General features: G+C 48.1%; 1 protein-coding gene across 1 annotated transcript in view; it reads right to left on the bottom strand.

The window, feature by feature from the left end:
- Positions 1–4,318: 4,318 nt before the first annotated feature.
- Positions 4,319–22,647, bottom strand: part of Flt3 (fms related receptor tyrosine kinase 3) — a 74,899-nt gene continuing 56,570 nt past the window's right edge. The window contains exons 16-24 of the mRNA XM_032886997.1: positions 22,278–22,388; positions 21,252–21,405; positions 20,151–20,233; positions 16,783–16,916; positions 11,532–11,654; positions 8,001–8,112; positions 7,544–7,643; positions 6,199–6,304; positions 4,319–4,889 (exon numbers count right to left, since the gene is read on the bottom strand). Of these exons, the coding sequence (XP_032742888.1) occupies positions 4,752–4,889; positions 6,199–6,304; positions 7,544–7,643; positions 8,001–8,112; positions 11,532–11,654; positions 16,783–16,916; positions 20,151–20,233; positions 21,252–21,405; positions 22,278–22,388 (1,061 nt within the window). The 3' untranslated portion in view covers positions 4,319–4,751. The remainder of the gene's footprint in view (positions 4,890–6,198; positions 6,305–7,543; positions 7,644–8,000; positions 8,113–11,531; positions 11,655–16,782; positions 16,917–20,150; positions 20,234–21,251; positions 21,406–22,277; positions 22,389–22,647) is intronic.

Raw genomic sequence — 22,647 nt, 5'->3', positions numbered from 1 at the left:
ATGCAGAGGGATGTCACAGACACAGTGTGCATATGTCCTGGGCCAAATCGCTTTGAAAGAAGGAAGAAGACTCACATCATCGTCTGCCTTGCTGTATCAACAACACACGTCTCACGACAAGCAGCTCAAGAGCAAATGTAGCAAATGCTTGTAGCTCTGCTCTCTCCTCCAATTCCATCAAGACAGCGAAGACATAGAAAGCAAGAAAGACCATTGGTAGACTAACAGAGAGAGAAGGACTGTCGGCAAACCACTCGGCTGTGCCTGGAGGCTGAGCCAGCCTTGGGTCCCACACTAGATTCTCAGGTGTAAACAACAGAGACAGCTTTGAAGGTCAATGTGAAGAAGCAGTACAGGTACTCAGAGGCTGAGGCAGGAGGATTGTGAGTTCAAGGCCAGCTTGGGGTACACAGCAAAACCTGGGGGTGGGGTGGGGGTGGTGGTGGTGGTGGTACACACCTTTAATCTCAGCACTCAGGAGGCAGAGGTAGAGGGAACTCTGTAAATTCAAGGCAAGACTGGTTTACAGAGTGAGCTCCAGGACAGCCAGAGCTACATGGAGAAGCCCTGTCTTGAAAACAAACCAACCAATCAAACAAGCAAAACAAACAAACAAACAAACAAAAAACTCCTTTGTCTCAGAATATCAGAATACAATAAAATTGTGTGTGTGTGTGTGTGTGTGTGAGAGAGAGAGAGAGAGAGAGAGAGAGAGAGAGAGAGAGAGAGGTATTTCCATACCCATGTTCTCAGCAGCAATATTAATGGTAAACAAAAGGCTGAAGCAATCCAAGGCCTCTTGATAGATAGATCAATGGCCAAATAAAACTTGCTGCGTGCACACAGTGGATTATGTAACCCTAAAGAGGAAGGGGATTGTGGGTCTGGAGGACACTGCGCTAAGTGAAATAAGCCAGACACGAACCGATAAACTCTGAAGGATTCTGACCATCTCAGGTTCCAGAGGTGGTCAGATTCATATCATCATAAAGTAGGATGGTGGCTTCACGCGGCTGCGGGTTTGAGGAACTTGAAGTGTCTACTAATTCGGAGTTCCAGAAGTGCTGAGAAGCATTCTAGAGACCTTGAGTTCGGACTCAAAACAGCACAGATACACTTACTGCTAATGAGCTCAGGTTTTTTTTTTTTTTTTTTTTTTTTTTTTTTTTTTTTTTTTTTTTGAGCTGGGGACCGAACCCAGGGCCTTGCGCTTCCTAGGCAAGCGCTCTACCACTGAGCTAAATCCCTAACCCCGAGCTCAGGTTTTTAATTTTAATTTTTTAGGCTGATTTACTGATATCATTTTACTTTATTTACATTCATTTATGCGGCTTAGTGTTTCACCTGCACATCATGTGTGTGCCTGGTGGCTGTAGAAGTTAGAGGAGAGCACTAGGTCCCCTGGAACTGGAGTTATGGATGGCTCCGAGCCACCATGTGGGTACTGGGAACTGAACACAGGCCCTCTGCTTGAGCTCATAGTCACTGAGTCAACTCTTCAGCCCCAAGTTCTGTTTTTAAAAAAGGGTAAGATGGTAGATGTTTTGATCTGTTCTTTTTCCCCCCCCCACAAGGAAAGATAAGTAAATACAATCACTGAATAATACTAGACTGCAAGCGCCATCTCAGGGTGACAGAGGGCTTGGAGACTGCAACCCCTACCATTTCATATCCTCAGAGAAAAACTGAACGGCCATTAATTCTGACTTCTGAGGTGGCCAGGAAGACCGAAGAAGCTACCGACTTCTAGATCATAACAAGGGATTCACACATATGCGGATTTGGAGAAATTTCCACATATTACCAGGGACAAAACCAACATTTGACTACAGGGCTAGTGTGGTAGGTTCCGTTTATGTTAAAGCAAAGAAGTGTACGGTGGTTTGAATGAGAACGTCCCCCTCGGGCTCATGTGTTTGAACACTTGGTCACCAGTTGATGGCGCTCTTCTGGTGAGTGTTTTGGAATCTTTTCGAGGCATGGCTGTGCTGGAGGAAATACCTCTGCCTCTGGGGAGGGTTTTGGTTTTTTTGTTTGTGATTTGTGACAGGTTCTCCCTCTGTATTCTGGGCTGGCCCGGAACTCACTATGTGGTCCAGGCTGGACTCAACTTCATAGGGAGCTGCGGGCCTCTGTCTCCCAAGTGCTCTAATGGGTTAAAGGTGTGCACCGCCATACCTGGTGAGCCTTTGAGAGCTCATAGCCTAACCTCACTTCCATTTCACTCTCTGCTTTGTGCTTTAGTTGAGCATGTGAGCTTCCTGCTCCAGCTGCCATGCCTCCCTGCAGTGGTAGACTATGAGTGTGTGTGTGTGTGTGAGTGTGAGTCTGTGTGTGTGTGAATGTGTGTGTCTGTGTGTGTGTGAGTGTGTGTGAGTGTGTGTGTGTGTGTGTGTGTGTGAGTCTGTGTGTGTGTGAGTGTGTGTGTGTGTGAATGTGTGTGTATGAGTGTGTGTGAATGTGTGTGTGTGTGTGTGTGAGTGTGTGTGTGAGTGTGTGTGTGTGTGTGAGTGTGTGAGTGTGTGTGTGTGAATGTGTGTGTATGAGTGTGTATGAATGTGTGTGTCTGTGTGTGTATGAGTGTGTGTGTATGAGTGTGTGTGAGTGTGTGTGAGTGTGTGTGTGAGAGTGTGTGTGTGTGTGTGTGTGTGTGTGTGTGTGTGTGTGTGTGTGTTTAGGAACACATTAAGTAAGACGGCAGGAGAAATACATCCTGAACCAGAGTCCAGCTGGAGCGGTATCCCAATGCTTGTTAAATGGGAGAAGGAGTGTACCACTTATCTAAGTAAAAACAACATTAGCTGAATGCTTATTATCAAGCAAATTCTACATGGGTAGGCTAAAAGGTAACCAAACATCTGTCTACACCCATGACTTCCTTGGAATTGAGTATTTGGATTCACCTAAATCACCTCTGCCTTCAAAATGCTCAAGTTCCAACTTGAAAGAGAAGACGTGGGCTGGAGAGATGGCTCAGTGGTTAAGAGCACCGACTGCTCTTCCAGAGGTCCTGAGTTCAAATCCCAGCAACCACATGGTGGCTCACAACCATCTGTAATGGGATCTGATGCCCTCTTCTGGTGTTTAAAGACAGCTACAGTGTACTGATATAAATAAAGTAAATAACTCTTAAAAAAAAAAAGAAAGAAAGAGAAGGGACGTTATCATTATCACAAAAGCTAATTACATTGGCATCTGTGAAGAGACAACCTGATGATATAGACAAGAAGCTCTCCCAGGTTGCCACGGAGGAGACCTGGTGCTTACAAGGCACAGTGCCCCCCTGGAAAGGTCAGTCCTTAAGGAGAGGGAACTTACAGCAGCTAAGAGACACATTAGAGTAGCCGCTCTCAACCTGAGGGTTGTGACCCCCATAGCGATCGCACATCAGATGTTTAAAGTTATGAAGCAGCAGTGAAACCATGTGATGGTTGGGGTCAGCACAACATGAGGAACTGTATTAAAGGGTCTCAGCGTTAGGAAGGTTGAAAACCGCTGCGGTAGATGGATAGAGGCTTGAGAATCAGGTGAAGCTGGGCATGGTGGCACAGCCTGGAATCCCAGCACTCGGGAGGTAGGGACAGGAGGACCAGAAGTTCAAAGTCACCCTCAGCTACATAGCCAATCTGAGGCCAGCCTGGGACACATGAGATTCTGTGATGAAAAGGGACAAAGTAAGGCAAGTTTACAAGCCCATGGGCTGGAGGCTGCTCAGTTTCTATTCTTTTTTTTTTTCCCGGAGCTGGGGATCAAACCCAGGGCCTTGAGCAAGCGCTCTACCACTGAGCCAAATCCCCAACCCCCCCCTTTTTTTTTAAAGATTTATTTATTATAGATGAGTATACTGTAGCTGTCTTCAGACACACCAGAAGAGGGTATCAGATCTCATTACAGATGGTTGTGAGCCACCATGTGGTTGCTGGGATTTGAACTCAGGACCTCTGGAAAGAGCAGTCAGTGCTCTTAACCCCTGAGCCATCTCTCCAGCAAGGCTGCTCAGTTTCAAAAGATCCATAGCAAATGGGTAGGGAAGGGAGTTACAGAGAACAGAGCAGAGGTGGCACCCACAGGCCTCAGCCTGTCGGACTCAGGATGCTTTAATACTCGGGTGAAAGAGCTGGCCTTCTGCCAGGTACGATGACTCATGCTTTTAACCCGGGGACTCGAGGCAGAGGCAGGAGGATCTCAGGTTTGAGGCAAGATCCTGTCTCAAAACCAAACACCACCAAGGATGCACCTGCTCAAGAGAAAAACAGGAAACCTCACGTATGGAAGAGGCCATGAGCTTAGAGTTCACGTAAAGGACCAAGAACCAACATTTCTATAGTAGAAAGTTTATTTCCGTCCATAAAATATATCACTAAGCAGATGAAAAAGTTACATATTATTTTAAAACATAGATTTTTTTTAAAAAAAATCATATTTAGCTTCTCCTTAGCAAAAATGGGTTTGTTTTTGTTTTATGTATTTACAAGAATATACTGTATTTCCGATACATGGCTTTCCCCTCAAGCCAGCCTGGAAAGGTCTCCCAGTGTAGGCAGGCTCACCAGTCAGCCTCATTATTGTCTCTTCTGCCTGGGCGAGGAGCGGTTTGGTCTTATAGAAGTCACTCTGGAGTAATGGCAGACAGCATCTAGAGAAAAGTCCAGCGAAGAAGCAGCAGCCGGCAGGGTGCTTCCTCTGAGGTGAGGCTAACCTTGGCTCTGCGATCTACAGCCTGTCTAGAGGTGGCGGGGTCCAAGGCCTCACTAACTTCTTTCTCTGTGAGTCTTCTCCTGAGCCTGTGGTGATGGCGGCTCTGAGCCTGCCTCTCTGCTGGCAGGCCGCCTGTTTTGGTAGATGGCTGGGTGCTCCAGTGGGACATCGCCGCCCATGTTCTGATACATCTGGAAAAGGGGAGAGGCGGCAAGGGTGACTGGCTGAGCAGGACTCCCCTGTGTGCCGAGAGAGCACAGTACTTAAACGAACCTTGCTCTTATACAGATCGTGAAATAGGAACTTGGGGGCTGGAGGGAGGGGTGGCTCAGTGGTTGGCAGCGCTTGCTGCTCTTGCAGAGGGCCTGGGTATGGTTTCGAGAGGTGGCTCACGATTGCCTGTTACTCCCGCTCCAGGGGGATTTGACGCCCTCTTCTGTTTTCCGAGGGTCCCCATACACACTAATATACATGACTGAAAAATAAAATAATCTTAAGAATATAGGACTATGAATTTGAGTAGTTTCCAGGGCTTGCTTTCAAGTTTTATTTACTGTATGCGTATGAGCGTGTACCTGTTTGTCAGTGTGTGACTACACTGCCCTCGAAGGCCAGAAGAGGGCGTTGGAGGTCCTGGAATTGGAGTTATAGGTGCTTGTGAGCCACCAGGTTCACTGGGAAGTGAACCCTGGTCCTCTGGAAGAGCATCTGGTGCTCTGACCACTGAGCCATCTCTCCAGCCCCTCCCACGGGTTTTGTTTTTTCCTGAAATAACTGCCACTCATTTTAATGAAAAGTAGGAAAAGCGCAGATGGCAGATGGCAGACGGCATGTGCTTTACAGAACTATCATCCTGCCAGATGTCCACATGAAAGTGTAAAGTAGCTTATGCTACTCGAGACGTTAGTGATGGAAACAGGACCTGAATCTGGGCTCTAAGAGTTCAAGGCTCCACCCTTGGTCCAGCTCATCTGGAGCAGCCCTCTTCTGTGTTGGGGGTGCTAAGGAGGAGGGGCTAGTGAGGCAACACCAAGTTGCCTTTGTAACCTATTTTACAGATGGGAACCCTGAGGCCAAAGTAGAAACTTGCTACCATTCACATCCTCGAGGAATGGGCAGCAGACATGGAATGGGTCCTGGGGCTTTGGGCCAGAGCCCTTCCCATCCACACCCACCCTCATGCAGCTGAGAAGAGCCCATGCTCAAGTGTCATGTTGCCTTAGAAAAGGCCAGTGGCTCCTGGAGGAGTTAAGGTTTATTTAGGTGTCCAGTCCTTCGCACTGGACCCTTAAGAGCTTTTAACTTATTAATCAGTTGGATATGATCTCAGGAAAACCCCCGCCCCCAAACCCACACGAGGACCACACAACTGAGGAAGGGTGACCAGTGGGAGGTGAGAAAGACAGGGCGTGCCACAACCGGATCTGAGGGCGTGGGTACAGGGCTGCCACTCACGCATCTCCTTGGGAATGGTTCCCATCAAGTCATGCCTCTACATACCGCTTCTTCTGCCTCTGCGAGCTGACAGCCTAAAAATGACGTCAGATTGGGGAAGGATGGCCGCTTCCTCGAGTCAAAAGCCCAGCAGGATTGCATTACAAAGTATCTGTGAGAGAGCAAAGCGGAGGCTGAGGGGAGGTGAGAATGAACTCGGCCACCGGCAGGGCGCCCAACACCCGCAGTTCACACCCAGGGTAGCATCCGCTGTGTGGGACAGACTGGGAACTGTGCGCTGGCTCTGTGGGAAGCACAGATTAGAATTTGTACCACACCAGAGAATGAGATGTGAGGAGAAGTCAAACCCTCAGGTACACAAGCAGAGGAGTGGAGTCCTGGAGTGCTGCCTAAGAGGGCAGCAAGGCTACCTGAAGCAAACGACATTGTTTGTTTGTTTCTTTCTTGTCTCTCCTCCCTCCCTCCCCTCCCTCCCCTCCTCTTCCCTCCCCTCCCCTGTAATGGGATCTGATCCCCTCCTCTCCTCCTCCTCCTCCTCCTCCTCCTCCTCCTCCTCCTCCTCCTTCCCTCCTCCTTCTTCCTCTCTCTCTCTCTCTCTCTCTCTCTCTCTCTCTCTCTCTCTCTCTCCCCCCCTGTCTCTCTCTCTTTTCTAGTCTTGCTATTAGCACAGGCTAGCCTACAGCTTCATGCCTAACCCCTGGAGTATTGGGATTATAAGCAAGTGTCCCCTCGCCCCTATTTTTCCAAGATAGGGTCTCACTACACAGCTTCAGCTGGCCTCAAACTTACTCTGTAGACCAGGCTGGCCTCAAACCACAGAGATCTGTCTGCCCGCCTCTTCCCAAGTGCTGGAATTAAAGGCAGGTGCCACTGTATCAAGATTTCTCTGCTTTTTAAAAATCAATCAAGGGGTGGAGAGATGACTCAGAGGTTAAGAGCACTGGCTGCTCTTCCCGAGGTCCTGAGTTCAAATCCCAGCAACCACATGGTGGCTCACAACCATCTGTAATGGGATCTGATGCCCTCTGCCGGTGTGTCTAAGGACAGAGACAGTGTACTCACACACATAAAATAAATGAATAAAGAAGTAAATCAATGCTCAGCAGTGCAGTAGGAAAGTGGGTGTTAACCGGATGTGGTGGTGCACGTCTTTAATAACAGCTCTTAGGAGGCAGAGACAGCTGGATCTCTGAGTTTGAGGCCAGCCCGGTTTACAGAGGGAATCCCAGGACAGTCACTGATACACAGAGAAACCTTGGTTCAAAAAGAAAACAAAACAAAAAGAACACAAACGAAAACACCCAGCAAAGTTTTTGTTTTTGTCATGCATTTGGAAGACTTACAGTGCATGGTAAATGTCTGACATCCACCCCAGGCCGGTTCTACTCACATCTCTTCCGTAGCATAGAACGGCTGCTCCATTTTAAATCCACTCTGAATGAGTTTATAGAAGTTAGCATCGACAGGAATGCCGGGATAAGGGTTCACACCTGAGAAACACAGACGCTCAGTGGGGTCTCGAAAACATTGTCCTCCTACTTGTTTACATAGTATACATTCTGTCTGAAAACAAGCAAAGAGAATCCCCCAGTGCCAGACCCACCCTGTGCTGAGGGCTGCAAGTGGATCAGAAGTGCCCAGGCCTCCTAGTCAATTCCAGAGGGTGGGAAAGGCAGATCTCAGGTGTTGGCAAGTAACAGACACAGAAAGCAAAACCAGAAGCCTGGAGAGCAACTGGTGGTTCACTTGCCCTCTGGCTTGCAAGGTAAAGGGGTGCAGGCGGGGTACAGGAGGAGTGGGAGACACAAAGCCAGAGCCCAGGGAGGTCTGCAGGGTGCTGCACGTACCCAGTGAAAATATCTCCCAGAGAAGGATGCCGTAGGACCAGACGTCACTCTTGATTGTATAGATCCCTTCAAACAAGCTCTCGGGTGCCATCCACTTCACTGGCAGCCGTGCCTATGTAAGAGAGGTTGGTGAAGTTCCCACATGCGGGCTTGTAGAGTTTTTAAAAGTTTTTTTTTTTGTTTGTTTTTAATTTTATGTGCACGGGCGTTTTGTCTGCATGGTAAGTGTGCCACATGCATGCAGTGCTGGAGGATGCCAGAAGAGGGCGTCAGATCCCTTGGAACTGACATTCTAGAGTGACGTGAGCTACTGCATGGGTGCCGAGGACTGAACCTGGGTCCTCAGCAAGAGTGGCCAGTGCTCTAACCACTGAGCCATCTCTCCAGCACCTCTTTGTTGTTAGATGATAAAATTCAAAACCTGAGGCCACTTAAAAAGAAAAAAGATTTATTTGGTGTTTTGCCTTTATGAATGTCTGCAAAGGTTCTGTATCTCCTGGAACCAGAGTTACAGATATGTGGCTGCTGGGGATTGAACCTGGATTGGCTGGAAGAACAGCCAGCGCTCTTAACCACTGAGTCATCTCTCCGGCCTTTGTGAGTTTTTGTTTTATTTATTTATTTACTTACTTATTTTTGTTTTTCAAGAGAGGGGTTCTTCATGTAGCCCTGGCCATCCTGGAACTGGCTCTGTAGACCAGGCTGGCCTCAAACTCACAGAGATCCACCTGCCTCAGCCTTCCAAGTGCTGGGATTAAAGGCGTGTGACACCACTGCCCAGCATTAGATGACAAGATTAAGAACACTCTTAATGCTTAATACGAAAAAGTAGATTTTCAGAAATGTTTCTTATCTATCTATCCATTATCATCTTTATCTATATTAACATCTGTCTAATATCTATTATGTCTTCGCCCATCTATCTACCCTGTCTGTCTGTCATCTCTCTACCTATCTGTCTGTTATCTGTCTGTCTGTCTGTCTGTCTGTCATCTATCTACCTATCTAGCATCTATATTTCTATTTTGGGAGAGGGTCTCACTCTGTAGCCCTGGCTACATAAAGAAGCAGAACAGGGCCTCGAACACACAAACCCACCTGCCTTTACCTCCTGAGTGTTGGGTTTAAAGGCATGGGCCATCACTCCTGGCAAAAGTCACTTTTTTTTTTTTTTTTTTTTTTTTTTTTTTTCGGAGCTGGGGACTGAACCCAGGGCCTTGTGCTTGCTAGGCAAGTGCTCTACCACTGAGCCAAATCCCCAACCCCAAAAGTCACTTCTTTAAAAGTCATCTTGGACACAGACTTGTGCTTGGAACCGGCCAGTGCAGTAGCAATGCCTTTCATTAAGGAAGAGCTCTGTATCTGCTGGGAGGCAGACACGTTCAAGGCGATGCTCAGAGTCATCTGCCAAAGCTTTTCTCAGGACTGAGGAGAAGTATCATCCTCAAGGATGTGGTGAGGGACTTAAGTCGTCACGTCTAGAAATGACCGTAGGCTGCCCTCTGGGACTTGAATAGCGTCCAGCAGTGTGTGTGGTGGGGGCGGTTGCCACAGTTTGCAGAATCTTTTGATTTGCATCAGGACACAGTGGTTAGTTAGTTCCCAGGAGGGGTGGGGGCACAGGGTTTTGTTCTGATTTGGTTCTAGCAGGAACCTTACTGTGTTTAATCTGCCAGCTAAAGTTGAGCCCCAGAAGGAAGTCCTCTTTTAAATCCTATGCAAATGGAGTCGCTGAATGAATTCAGTCTGGGTCACCTGACTCATTAACAGAAGGGTTCTGAGTGGAATTCACCTTCCCACAGGAGAGCCCACTGGTGGGTTGAAAACCACAGCATCCCACAGAACAGACAGCGCACGGTAACTGCGGCTACCCTAGCTGGGAACCGGTTCTAAGCCACCGGAGATGAAACTCTGAGTTCTCGCACGCATTTTGGGGGTAAAGGGCTCTGTCATTGATTTTATTGGTTTGTTTCCAGAAACTTAGGAAGTAAATTCAGAATCCTGTAGGAAGTCAGGAAGACACAACCGGGAGGGACACAGACGCAGGCTGCGCATGCTCACATCCGTGCGCGGAGAGCAACCGCGGGCAAGCTGCCTTCGCCTCAATTTCCCCTTCGCAGAGTGGCTATTTTCAGAACGGAGTATGTAAACCGCCTGAGAGTGTTGAGCAGAGAGGAGGAACTGGAGCGGCCTGGGCTGCTGTTGCTCAGAAACAGGGATGATAATACTGAGACTCTCCCTCCCCCTCCCCCTCCCCCAGCACTGACTGAACGCACAGCCACAGACGGACTTGCGCCAAGGTGTCCTAATTCCTTCTTTTTCTTCCTCATTCTGAGGTTTGACTCAAAGCCTCGTGAAGGCCAGGCCAGAGCTGTACTTCTGAGCGCTTCCTTACTGTTCTTTTCCTTCCTTCTTTCTTTAAAAAAAATTTATGCCAGGGATACACACACATGGTAGTGATGCACACCCTAAGCCCCAGTGCTGGGAGGCAGAGCCTGGCAGATCTGAGTTCGAGGCCAGCCTGGTCTACAGAGTGAGTTCCAGGACAGCCAGAGCTACACAGAAAAACCCTGTCTTGGAAAACCAAAAGAAGAAAATGTATGTTTTTATTCACGTGTTTGCGTGTGGACACTGGGAGAGGGTGTATGCCATGGCTCACAGGTGAAGGTCAGAGGTCAACTTGTAAGGATTCTGTCTTTTACCACCGTGCGGTTTTGGGGGCAACTCAAGTCCTCAGGCTTGGCAGCAAGAGCCTTTACCAGCTGAGACATCTCATTGTCTGTCTGCCTGTCTGCCTATCTGTCTGCCGTTTATCATGTTCTGTCTATCTACCTTTCTTCCCTTTTAAAACACTTATTTTACTTCATCATACTTTAAACTTATTTTAAATTATGTGTAGGTGTGTGCACATGAGCGCTTGGATTCCCCGGAGCAGGAGTTAAAGTTGCTTGTGCCTCCTGACGTGGGTGCTGGGAATCAAACTTTGTCCACTGGCAAAGCAGTACGTGCTCTTAACCACGGAGCCGGCTCTCTGGCCCCCTTTCACTCTCTTTGAACAAGCAAATTTCAGTCCTGTCTTACTTAGGTCTTCTAATAGTACCGGGATAACAAACGCTAATGGTTAACTACTGTGTCTTTTAATTTTATAGTTAATATCTGTGTGGGGCCTGTTCAGGAGGGGAAAATAAAAGCCCGTTGAACATGTTAGCTTCTCTCATGATTGGAAACATAACTCAACAGCCACTTTATAGTTAAGGAAGCTGAAACAGGTCCAGCCTGAGTAAGAACTTTTTCTTTTAGGTGAAGATCGCATGGCAACCCCTAATGGATCTGTTCTGAGTGGCCGGCCCCACAGATGTGTGGCTATTTTGCTTAGCATTTAGTGAGCACAGAACAATCTTTTCAACCTAAATAAATTAAGCCCTGGGAGTCTTCCCCCTCCCACCCCCCTTGGTGTCGCCATAAATCAAAACACGCATTACAGCGAGGTCAGATGTTTCCTGTGCTCATGACAAAAAGCAAACGGCTCACGTTGCCCCTGACGACATAGCTGGAGTCACTCAGGATGTCTCGGGCCAGTCCAAAGTCACAGATCTTCACCACCTTCCCGTGGGTGACCAGTACGTTCCTGGCTGCCAGGTCTCTGTGAACACACTGGAAGAGAGAAGCTGGCATGACATTGGCTGTGACTTCAGAGACTGGACTGGCTGGTTCTGTGTGTCCACTTGACACAAGCTGGGGTTATCACAGGGAAAGGAGCCTCCCTGGAGGAAATGCCTCCATGAGACCCAACTGTAAGGCATTTTCTCAATTAGTGGTCAAGGGGGGAGAGCCCAGTCTATTGTGGGTGGTGCTGTCCCTGGGCTGGTGGTCCTGGGTTCTATAAGAAAGCAAGCTGAGCAAGCCAGGGGAAGCAAGCCAGTGAGTAACATCCCTCCATGGCCTCTGCATCAGCTCCTGCTTCCTGACCTGCCTGAGTCCCTGACTTCCTTTGGTGATGAACAGCAATGTGGAAGTGTAAGCTGAATAAACCCTTTCCTCCCCGGCTTGCTTCTTGGTCATGATATTTGTGCAGGAATAGGAACCCTGACTAAGACAGAGACTGTCACGTATCCTGAGAACACTGGCTTATTCCTAAGTTACCTCAGTGGTAGTCATCTGAGGCATCTCTGGAGCCATGAGCAAAAGAAGTGCCAAAAGGGGCCTTCGCTGAGTCCCAGAGAACCTTCTAGCACTGGCTTTCTGTGCGTGAGTGTGAAAACAGAATCTCTTCTGGATACAGAACCAGCTTTAGCAATAAAATTGTATCATGTCTGACAGGCCTGGGGGTGTAGACCCATAATCTCAGCACTGGGGAGGCTGAGGCAGGAGGACGTCCAAATTTGAGGCCAGCCTGGACTACACAGAGAGGTCGTGTGTGTCTCTAAGTAAATAAATAGATTAATGTCAAAGAAAATATTCAGAAGAAGTGAGTTTTGGAGGGCGGGGCAAAGAGATGACAGCTCAATGAGAAAAAAACATTTACCACATGAGCTTGATGTCCTGAGTTCAATTCCTGGATCCCACAGCAGAAGAATTAACTTCCAAAGTTTGTCCTCTGACTTCTGTACACACAACTATGGTCTATGTGCCCCACATTCACACACATGCACGCACACGCACTCATGCGTGCATGCACGCGCTTGTGCTCACATGCACATACAGGATGCAGGGGGCAGACAGACAGACAAAACAGAAAACGAAGATGAGTTTGGAGGAGCCTGAGAGAGTAGACCCCAGAGTGTCTGAAGGGAATGAACTCTGCATGAAGTTGCTGGAGAGAACATGGTGTCCACAGGGGTCCATTATGCTCCCTTCAGTTTTTAAAAGGACAAAACTTATAACAGTGAGAAAGTCCATGCCATGACTCCTCCTGCTCTGGTGTTTGCCTTTTTTTTCTCTCTCTCTCTCTCTCTCTCTCTCTCTCTCTCTCTCTCTCTCTCTCTGTCTCTCTCTCTCTCTCTCTCTCTCTCTCTCTCTCTCTCTCTCTGTGTGTGTGTGTGTGTGTGTGTGTGTGTGTGCGTGTGTGATCTCCTTTACATCTGTCCTCATCCCTAACATGTCCTCCTGTCCACAGCTGCTCTGGGAAGGCTCACACTGACCAGCAAGAAGCACTTGCTTCTTGACCCTGCCTGGACTGGCTTTAACCAGTCCTCTTCCTTCTGTCCTTCCCTCTGGATTCCATCCGAAGTGTCTTAGTTAGGGTTTTACTTCTGTGAACAGACACCATGACCAAGGCAACTCTTATAAGGACAACATTTAACTGGGGCTGGCTTACAGGTTCAGAGGTTCAGTCAGTTATCATCAAGGTGGGAGCATGGCAGCATCCAGGCAGGCCTGGTGCAGGAGGAGCTGAGAGTTCTACATCATCTGAAAGCTGCTGATGGAAGACTGACTTTCAGGCAGCTAGGATGAGGGTCTTAAAGCCCAGGCCCACAGTGACACACCTACTCCAACAAGGCCACACCTACTCCAACATGGCCACACCCACTCCAACATGGCTACACCCACTCCAACAAGGCCACACCTCCTAATAGTTCCACTCCTTGGGCCAAGCCTACACAAACCATCACACGAGGCCCTCTTGTTCTCTCTCCTGCTCTTCATCCTTTCCCCCACAGCTCTGCAATCCACCCTCTTCCATGCCTCCACATCTGCCATCAAGACAAGGATCCATTCGACCTAAGGGCACAACTGCCACTACTCAACCCAAAGGCTTCCTCTGCACCTCAGATAGGCCCCCCCGAGTCCCTCCTTCCCTTCGCTCTTCTATAGATCTCCATGGTTACCTCCATCTGAACACCTCCCCTGCAAAACTCGCACACCCTAGCCATCTGTGTACCCTGCTCTCCTCTCCTTTAAAACTTGCCCCAGCTTCTGCGTGAGTCCTCACCTGAAGCCATTTGCTCCCTGTCCCTCACTGGCCAGATCTACCATTCACATTTCTTGGGGTAGCCATGCTTACGTCAGTGACAATATTAATCACAAGACACTGATCTGATTTGTGGGTCTGCTTGTCTCTCTCCCTGAGCAACATAAAATCGTGGGCCCCGAAGTCACGTCCTCATTGGGTTTCTGCTCTGGAGCCACACACATGTGTGCTGGAGTCACAGAGTGGGGAGAGCACAGCGGTGGGCATGATGAGAGAGGAAGGCCTGCAGTGAAGGCGAACTGGTCTAAAAACGGGGCGTTCTTCAAAGGGCCATGTCAGAGCACGCCTAAGAGTAAAAATAAAGAGGCAGCCGGTGGCCTTGACCAAACAGAGTCTCTTCGACTTGCAACTGAGTTGATGGCTCAGGGAAGGTAGAAGTCCAAGGAGCTAAGCACCGGCCCCACTGAATATATGGCTCTTGCTCCGCCTTAAAGTTGAAAGTATCAAGTGGGAGCACGGAAGGAGCGGACCACCCGCGTTAGCTTTACAGCTCAGGAACTGGGACAGGTGGCCAAGGCAGATGCTCTCCACTTCTTTATAAAGGACTACTGTCTGTGTGGAGATGAACTCTCAGGAAAGTGGGCAGGGAGCTCCAGGAAAAGGGGTTGCAAACAGCAATGAGGGAGGAGTACATCTCAGGGAGGGAGGAGCACAGCCCAGGGAGGGAGGAGCACACCCCAGGGAGGGAGGAGCACAGCCCAGGGAGGGAGGAGCACAGCCCAGGGAGGGAGGAGCACAGCCCAGGGAGGGAGGAGCACAGCCCAGGGAGGGAGAAGCACAGCCCAGGGAGGGAGGAGCACAGCCCAGGGAGGGAGCACAGCCCAGGGGAGGGGAGGAGCACATCCCAGGGAGGGAGGAGCTCAGGGGAGGGAGGGGAGGGAGGAACACAGCCCAGGGAGGAGGACACCCCAGGAGGAGCACACCCAGGGGAGGGAGGAGCACAGCCCAGGGAGGGAGGAGCACAGCCCAGGGAGGGAGGAGCACAGCCCAGGGAGGGAGGAGCACACCCCAGGGAGGGAGGAGCACACCCCAGGGAGGGAGGAGCACAGCCCAGGGAGGGAGGAGCACACCCCAGGGAGGGAGGAGCACAGCCCAGGGAGGGAGGAGCACAGCCCAGGGAGGGAGGAGCACACCCCAGGGAGGGAGGAGCACACCCCAGGGAGGGGAGGAGCACACCCCCCCAGGAGGGAGGAGGAACACACCCCCAGGGAGGGGAGCACACCCCAGGGAGGAGGAGGAGCACACCCCCCCAGGGGGGAGGAGGAGCACACCCCAGGGAGGGAGGAGGAGCACACCCCAGGGAGGGAGGAGCACAGCCCACACCCCAGGGAGGGAGGAGCACAGCCCAGGGAGGGAGAAGCACAGCCCAGGGAGGGAGGAGCACACCTCAGAAATGTGAAGTGAGAAAGACTGCTGAGGCAGGAATTTTTAATGGCAGAAAATAGCTGAGATCACCTCTCTGAAGACAAGAAAAAACAGAGAGGAAGGAAGCAAATGGAAGAGAAGGAGGGGAAAGAATCAGAAATACAAAGAAGAAAGTAGAGGGGAGAATTTGGAAGTAAAGAGATGGGAATGGCAGGTGAAAGGGTCCAGGAAATTCACCCCCAAATCCAGAGCCCCAGAACGCTGGTTATCTGAGGTTAGCAGTGCGCCATGCTGCTGAGCTACGATGGATGATCGGGTTAGATAACTCAGGGTATCTTACAGAGGGCCTGTGGAAAGGGGTGACCCAAATACAAGTCGAAGAGGCTCTGTTTGGTCAAGGCCACCGGCTGCCTCTTTATTTTTACCCTTAGGCACGGCCCTTTGAAGAACGCCCAGTTTTCAGACCTGTTTGCCTTCACTGCAGGCCTTCCTCTCTCATCATGCCCACCGCTGTGCTCTCCCGACTCTGTGACTCCGGCACACGTGTGTGTGTGTGTGTGTGTGTGTGTGTGTGTGTGTGTGTGTGTCTACGTATAAAATATTTTTACATAGAGTACAAAACAAAAAATATACATAATTTTATATTTATATATAGTTATATATATAATTTTTAATTATATCAGTTCTGTCCCTCTAGAGAGCCCTAATTGACACACTACTCCTCTGACATACAGTATTGCTATGGAGAACTTAGTAAGATACAATAACCCAGCCTTTCTCTGTGTTTCAATAGGGCTCACACACAGCTAAAAATGTTGTATTCTTTTTCCCCTGACAATCTGTTCACTACCATGTTACCTCGGCAGACTTAAAGCTTTGGTGACTTGTAATGTGGAATGGCGGGGGCAGCAGGGGGAGAAGCAGCAGCGACTAAGGCAGCACGGGAGATGGGAGATCGTGGTTTAGGGCAGGTCCCCCAGCCTTCCTGTTGCAGTGCTTGTGAATACGGGGCTACTGTGAAGAGACAGACAGCTTCCACAGCGCTGTGGCTAGTCTAGGCTGCATATGGCCAGGCTGGCTGGCCGGGGAGTCAGAGCTGGTGAGCACTGGGCCTCTATTCACGCCCCTGACTGCAGGGAACAACCTGAATGCCTGTGTCAGCAGGGATGACCACACCGTGCTTCTTTCAATATGGCTTTTCAAGGACTTCCCTAGGCATTCCATGGGACGTTGGCTCTCACCAGTGGCTCTGGGCCTTTATGCTACAGGACTACATTGCAGGTGTGAAAAGTGTTAGTAGCAGGGGGGCAGATGTCAGGGGAGGCATGTTGAAATGACCAAGGAACAAACGTAGACACACGTTTTGTTCAAGGTTGCACGCACACGTACCTTTGTATGGATCTATTTTTACACTTTCTGTCAGTTTTCTCCTTTAAGGGTGCTTACCGACTTGAACTCCAGGAACTCCATGCCCTTGGCCACTTGATACGCAAAACAAAGGAGGTCTTCAAACGTCAGCACGTTCAAATCTTCTTCCTCCTCTTCTTGCAGCCTCTTCTGGTTTTCATACTCAATCTCATCTGTAAAAATACACCCAGCATTCACTTTCCTCAAACACTAGACTAGGCAGTGCCCTCTCAGACCTCTGTGAGAAGCAGGTAAGGCGACATCAGTGTGGGGATATTTATAAGACTCGTTTGATCTCTGGCTTAATTGAATGGTGTCACCCAGACAAACAGTCCGGTCATACAAAGAGAAAGGATTACTTGACCTTCGGAGAAATCAGAAGCAACCACCAAACTTCCTGATCAGGTTAGGTCCCTGGACATCCAGATGGGATTGCCTCTGCTTCAATCCTTCCAGAAGAACTTATCCCGAGGGAGCCTGAGGGTAAGCTCTCAGACACCTTTCTCATTTCCTGACTCCAGTCCCGGGGAAAATGATCGAATGATCAGCCTGTTTCTTGTAAGCAACACGCAACCCTGGCTGTCCCAGAATGTGCTACGTAGACTTGGCTGACCTTGAACTCACAGACTACTACTCAGCTGCCTGCGTGCTTGAGTTAAAGTTGTCCTGTCCTGTCCATTCCCATCCTGCTCTCCACCCCCTTTTTCCTCTCTGTAAACCAACCTCTTCTTAGTTGCCTTGAACACTCATTCTGTTTTCTGGAATAAAATGCTGTCCAACTCCCAAGGGGCTGGAGAGATGGCTCCACGGTTAAGAGCACTGGATGTTCTTGCAGAGAACCCGGGCTTGGTTCCCAGCACCCATGATGGCGCACAACTGTCTGTAACACTAGCTCCAGAGAATGGGACTCTCTCCTTTGGTTTCCAAAGGTACCAGGCACACATGGTGCACATATATACATATATATATACATACATACACATACATACATGCATACAGGTCTCCAAAGGATACCAAGTACACATGGTACACATACATACATATATACATACATACATACATACATGCATACAGGTCTCCAAAGGTACCAGGTACACACGGTACACATACATACATACACACATACATACAGGCGAACTCTCAACAGATAGTATCAGGAGTAGGGTGTTTGTGAAGTGGCCAGGTTATAAGAATGGAACAAGGGAGCCTAAAAGACAGGAAGAGGACAATGGGCAAGATGGGCATCAGGGAAAGGTGCCTCCACAGAGGCTAAAGACCTGAGTTCAAGCCCCGGAGCCTACATGTTGAAAGGAGAGAATAGATTCCTGTAAGTCAGTACCCTGCAAGACACACACCAAAGGCAATAATTAAAAGAAAATAAGTTTTTTAAAGAGAAGAAAGCTTGTACTCTCACCTCTGCGTGAGGACTAGAGACACAGCAAGATCACCATGTGCATGTGAGGAGCACGTGTCACCTGTACCTCTGTCTTGGTTTATTAGCCTCTAGAACTGTGAGAAGCACTGTACTTTATGACACCCAGTCTTTAATAATCTGTTAGAGCCACCTGAGCTAAGACAATGAATATTAATTATGAATCCTTCTTGGGGTGGGAGAGATGGCTCAGTGGTTCCAGAGAGCTGGCTGCTCTTCCAGAGGTCCTGGGTTTACTTCCCAGAACTCACATGGTGGCTCACAATCCCAGTCCCAGGGCATCTAGTGCCCTCTTCTGGGTCTCTGAGGGCATTGCACCCAGGTGGTGACAGATATACACGGTAGGCACAACACCCAAATGTTATCCCTCCTTCCCTTCACACTTGGCAAATCTGTCAGAGACTGACCGACGTCTACCACACTGTATGAGCTGCACCGTAGACGCCATGCCTTCTGTTTGTCCCTTCTAACAGCCCTGTGAGGAAAGCAGTGCTGGACCAGTTTTATAAGAGAGAAGTGGGGACTCTGGGCGTGTCAGTAACTTGTCTAGAGCCAACTGTTCTGAAAGGAAAAGAGCCAGGACTTAACCAAACTCTGATTCTAGAACTTACTGTCTTACCAGGCACACGCTGGCTCCGATCAGCTTACAACTGTCTAAAGAATATTCTGAACAAAAAATGGTTTCAGGTGCTTGTTATTGACCACGGACATGGAGTTCACAACTATTGGCTTTTGACTTTCCAAGAAAAGTACGCACGGAAAAGCCTGCCTTTGACTTAAGCAAAGACACATTGCTTCTGCTCTGCCGACAGGGCTCAGTGAGGAAAGCTGCCATCGGGCCTGACAACCTGACATCTAGCCCCAGGACCAACTCTCACTAGTTGTCCTCTGACCTCCATGAAGTGCCATGATATGAGTGTGCCTACACATAAGCACACACACACATACACATACAAACACACATAAATATATATACAAACACACACATACACATATACACATACAAACACACATAAATATATATACAAACACACACATACACATATCACAGATATATCAAACACATATACACATATATACAACCACACACATACACACATGCATATATATATCATATATATACACACACACACTACACCACAAACACACATATACATATAAACACAAACCTATACACAAACACATACATATAAACATAAACCACACACATACATACCACATACAAACACACACATAAATATATATACATACCACACACATACAAACACACACATACACATATCACACACATATACACACATACAAACACACACACATATATATACACACCACACACATATACACATGCATACACATTACACACCCACAAACACACACACCACACACATATATACACATATAAATACATACACACATCCTATACACAAACACATACACACGAAACACAAATCACACATACATACATACACATACCACATACATATATACATATACCTTATACACACACATATACACCATACATATGCACACATAGAAACTCACATGCCACACACACATATATACACATATAAATATACACACACCCTATATACAAACACATACACACATAAACACAAACCACACACACATATATACATATACCTTATACACATGCAAATACACCAAACACACATATATACACATATGAACATATATTCACAGCACACATATGAACATACATTCACAACACACATATATACACACACATATATACATACACACAGCACACACACAAACACATAAACATATAAACACAAACCACACACATATATAGACACATACCACATCACTCACACACATACATACACATACCACACACACAAACATACATATAGGCATCCCACACACACACATACACAATCATAATTTTTAAACATAGCTGGCACGGAACTCTTGGATGCATTTCAAAGCGCAGCCAATGAGAGTAAAACATTACCTTCAGAATGAATTGAATTCCCATTGAACCCTGAGATCTGATCCACGGGCGGGTATATCTGAACTTCTCGTGAACCCGGCATACTATGAAAAACAAATTTGTTTCTTCGTTATTTACATTGTTCTTCTGAGCAGACACTTTGTTAGAAAAGGTACAATTCATCAGGGGAACAGACTTCTGTTACAAACGGGCTTTTAAATCCAAAGCACACTGCCGGCTTGTCAACGGTACAACACCTCTGCGTGTTGGGGTTTGGAGAGCCAACCTGGACAAGAGGGGCCATTCAGTCACTGTCACACTGCAAGCTGGGTACACAAAACAGTGAGGGGGCAGTAAATGATTTCTGTGTCCTGAAGTTTATAAAGAAATGAACAGTTACAGGGCATCCTGATGCTCCAAACCCAGACCATTTCCCCTTTCAGAGTTCACGTAACACAGAGCTTATAAACCGAGTGTTTTGCTATTCTTTTTAAGAGCTGTGTTGGATCTGGAGGACTCTGCTGTGCTGGCGATGTACGGTACACGCCAGCTCAGAGCCGTCTTTTCAAGCCAGCTTCCGGGAACCACGCTTCCCTCTTCTGAGGGAGAAGCAAATAGCTGTGACAGATTCTGTCTTTCATTTTGCTCATTCGCTCTTTCTTTCCTTCTTTCTTCCTTTCTTTCATTTTTTTTTTTAACAAGGTTTCTCTGTGTAGCCCTATCTGTTTTGGATCTCGCTCTGTAAACCAAGCTGGTCTGGAACTCACAGAGATCTGCCTGCCTCTGCCTCTCGAGTGCTGGGATCGAAGGTGTGCACCACCACCGCTGCCCCGCCAGATTCCCTTTTCAAGCACGTCACAGAGAGGCCTGCTCTAGTACAAACCAGTCTGGACTCAGTGTTTCCCACTTATAGGAGTTTATCCCAGTTTCTAACTCCCTTCCCCTTCAAAAATGGCTTAGTGCTCTCAGTACACTTAATAGCCCAGTGACCAAAAATGAACCAAAGGATCTAATTATCAGGCAGGCACTGGCCAGGCAGGGTTGGTTGGGTGGATGGGTGTGTGCAGTGGTCATCCTGTCTGTCCCAGGGTGTACAGCCATAAAGCTCTGATGTGCTCTTACCTGGAGTTTGAATGTGACTGGAAGGTGGGGTAAAAACTGAAATTATGTTCCTTAAAAATCTCTGTCCACGTCCTGTGAAACTTTTCTCTTTTGCTTCTTAGGTAGTTGAGCAGGTCACCATGGCAACAATATTCAAAAATCAAGTACACTGGCCCTGAAACGGTTACAATGTAGTTACAGGCTTAGAGGAACCCCAGACCACTCTTTCAGAGTCACAGGTAGCACAACAGGGCCTACGCCTTTCCTGATCTCCTTGCCTCCGGAAGGGACTTTTTGTGAGCTCGTACCTTAGACTTTCTATTTACCTCAGCATTGTGTCCAAGAATCTGTCTTCTAGCTTTCCTCCTGAGTTCTAAATGTGTGACCTCACCATCACCAGCGTGCGTGCATGCGTGCGTACGTGTGTACATGCGCATACACTGAGTTCTGAAACCGATTTTACTACTGCATTTAGGCCAGCTTCACAGTCTGGGGAGGAGCACAGACTCCACAACGTGATTGTGCAGGGTGGTGGTTTTCTCTCAGGCCCTTAGGACTCTGATAGGTAGAGTAGGGAAAAACAGGACCATGTGCTCTACGGAGGGGCCAATGTCTAATTCCACTTGAACTGGTGTAGAGAGAATAGCTTATGTCCATATGGATGTGGCGCCTGTCAATAATAAATCTGATGGCCTATGGCTTAGGCAGGAAATAGGAGGTGGGACATCCGGGAGGCAGAAAGGATTCTGGGATAGAGCCAGGCTCAGGAGATTCAGCTGGGGAGATGAGACAGGCTCATGGGACCTGAGCACGAGTAACCAACCACATGGCAGGATGCAGATCAGAATAATGGGTTATTAGATCTAGTCAGAAGAGAGCCTAGCTCTAAATATATCTGTAAATATATTTTGGGTCTGAGTCTTATTTCTGGGAGCATGCGGCTGGAAGGAAGGAGCAGACCTAACTTAGGAAAGGGGGCAGGGTGCGAAGGCCTCGCTGCCTCAGGCTGTGGTAGTTTGGAGCAGGGGTTCTGTCTGCAGACATTACCTGACAGTGTGCATGCCCCCAGCAGGTTCACGATGTTGTCATGGTGCCCCAGGTGGGTCATCATTTTGAGCTCTGCCATAAGCGCCTCTCTTTCACATCTGTCAGCTTTCTCTGTTAGTGGAGGAGCAGAAACAGTGTTGACCTCAGGTAACGAACGGTACGCTGTTTTAGAAACCGAGGTTCTCCTCAGTTCAGATCACAACTTACATACCTTCAAAACTGTAAGAGAAAAAACTGACACAAAAATAATACATGAATTTAGACAACAATGCCCTGTGTTTTAAGACAGAGTTTTAAAATGTGAGTTTTAAATGTTAACTGTATGAATATATCATTTTCTTCCTTTTTTTAGATGGGGTCTCATTATATA

Source organism: Rattus rattus, chromosome 16 (genome assembly GCF_011064425.1).
Source record: "Rattus rattus isolate New Zealand chromosome 16, Rrattus_CSIRO_v1, whole genome shotgun sequence".
Lineage (NCBI taxonomy): Eukaryota > Metazoa > Chordata > Mammalia > Rodentia > Muridae > Rattus > Rattus rattus.
The sequence above is the reverse complement of the archived record's forward strand: the minus strand, read 5'-3'. Positions and strand labels throughout refer to the sequence as shown.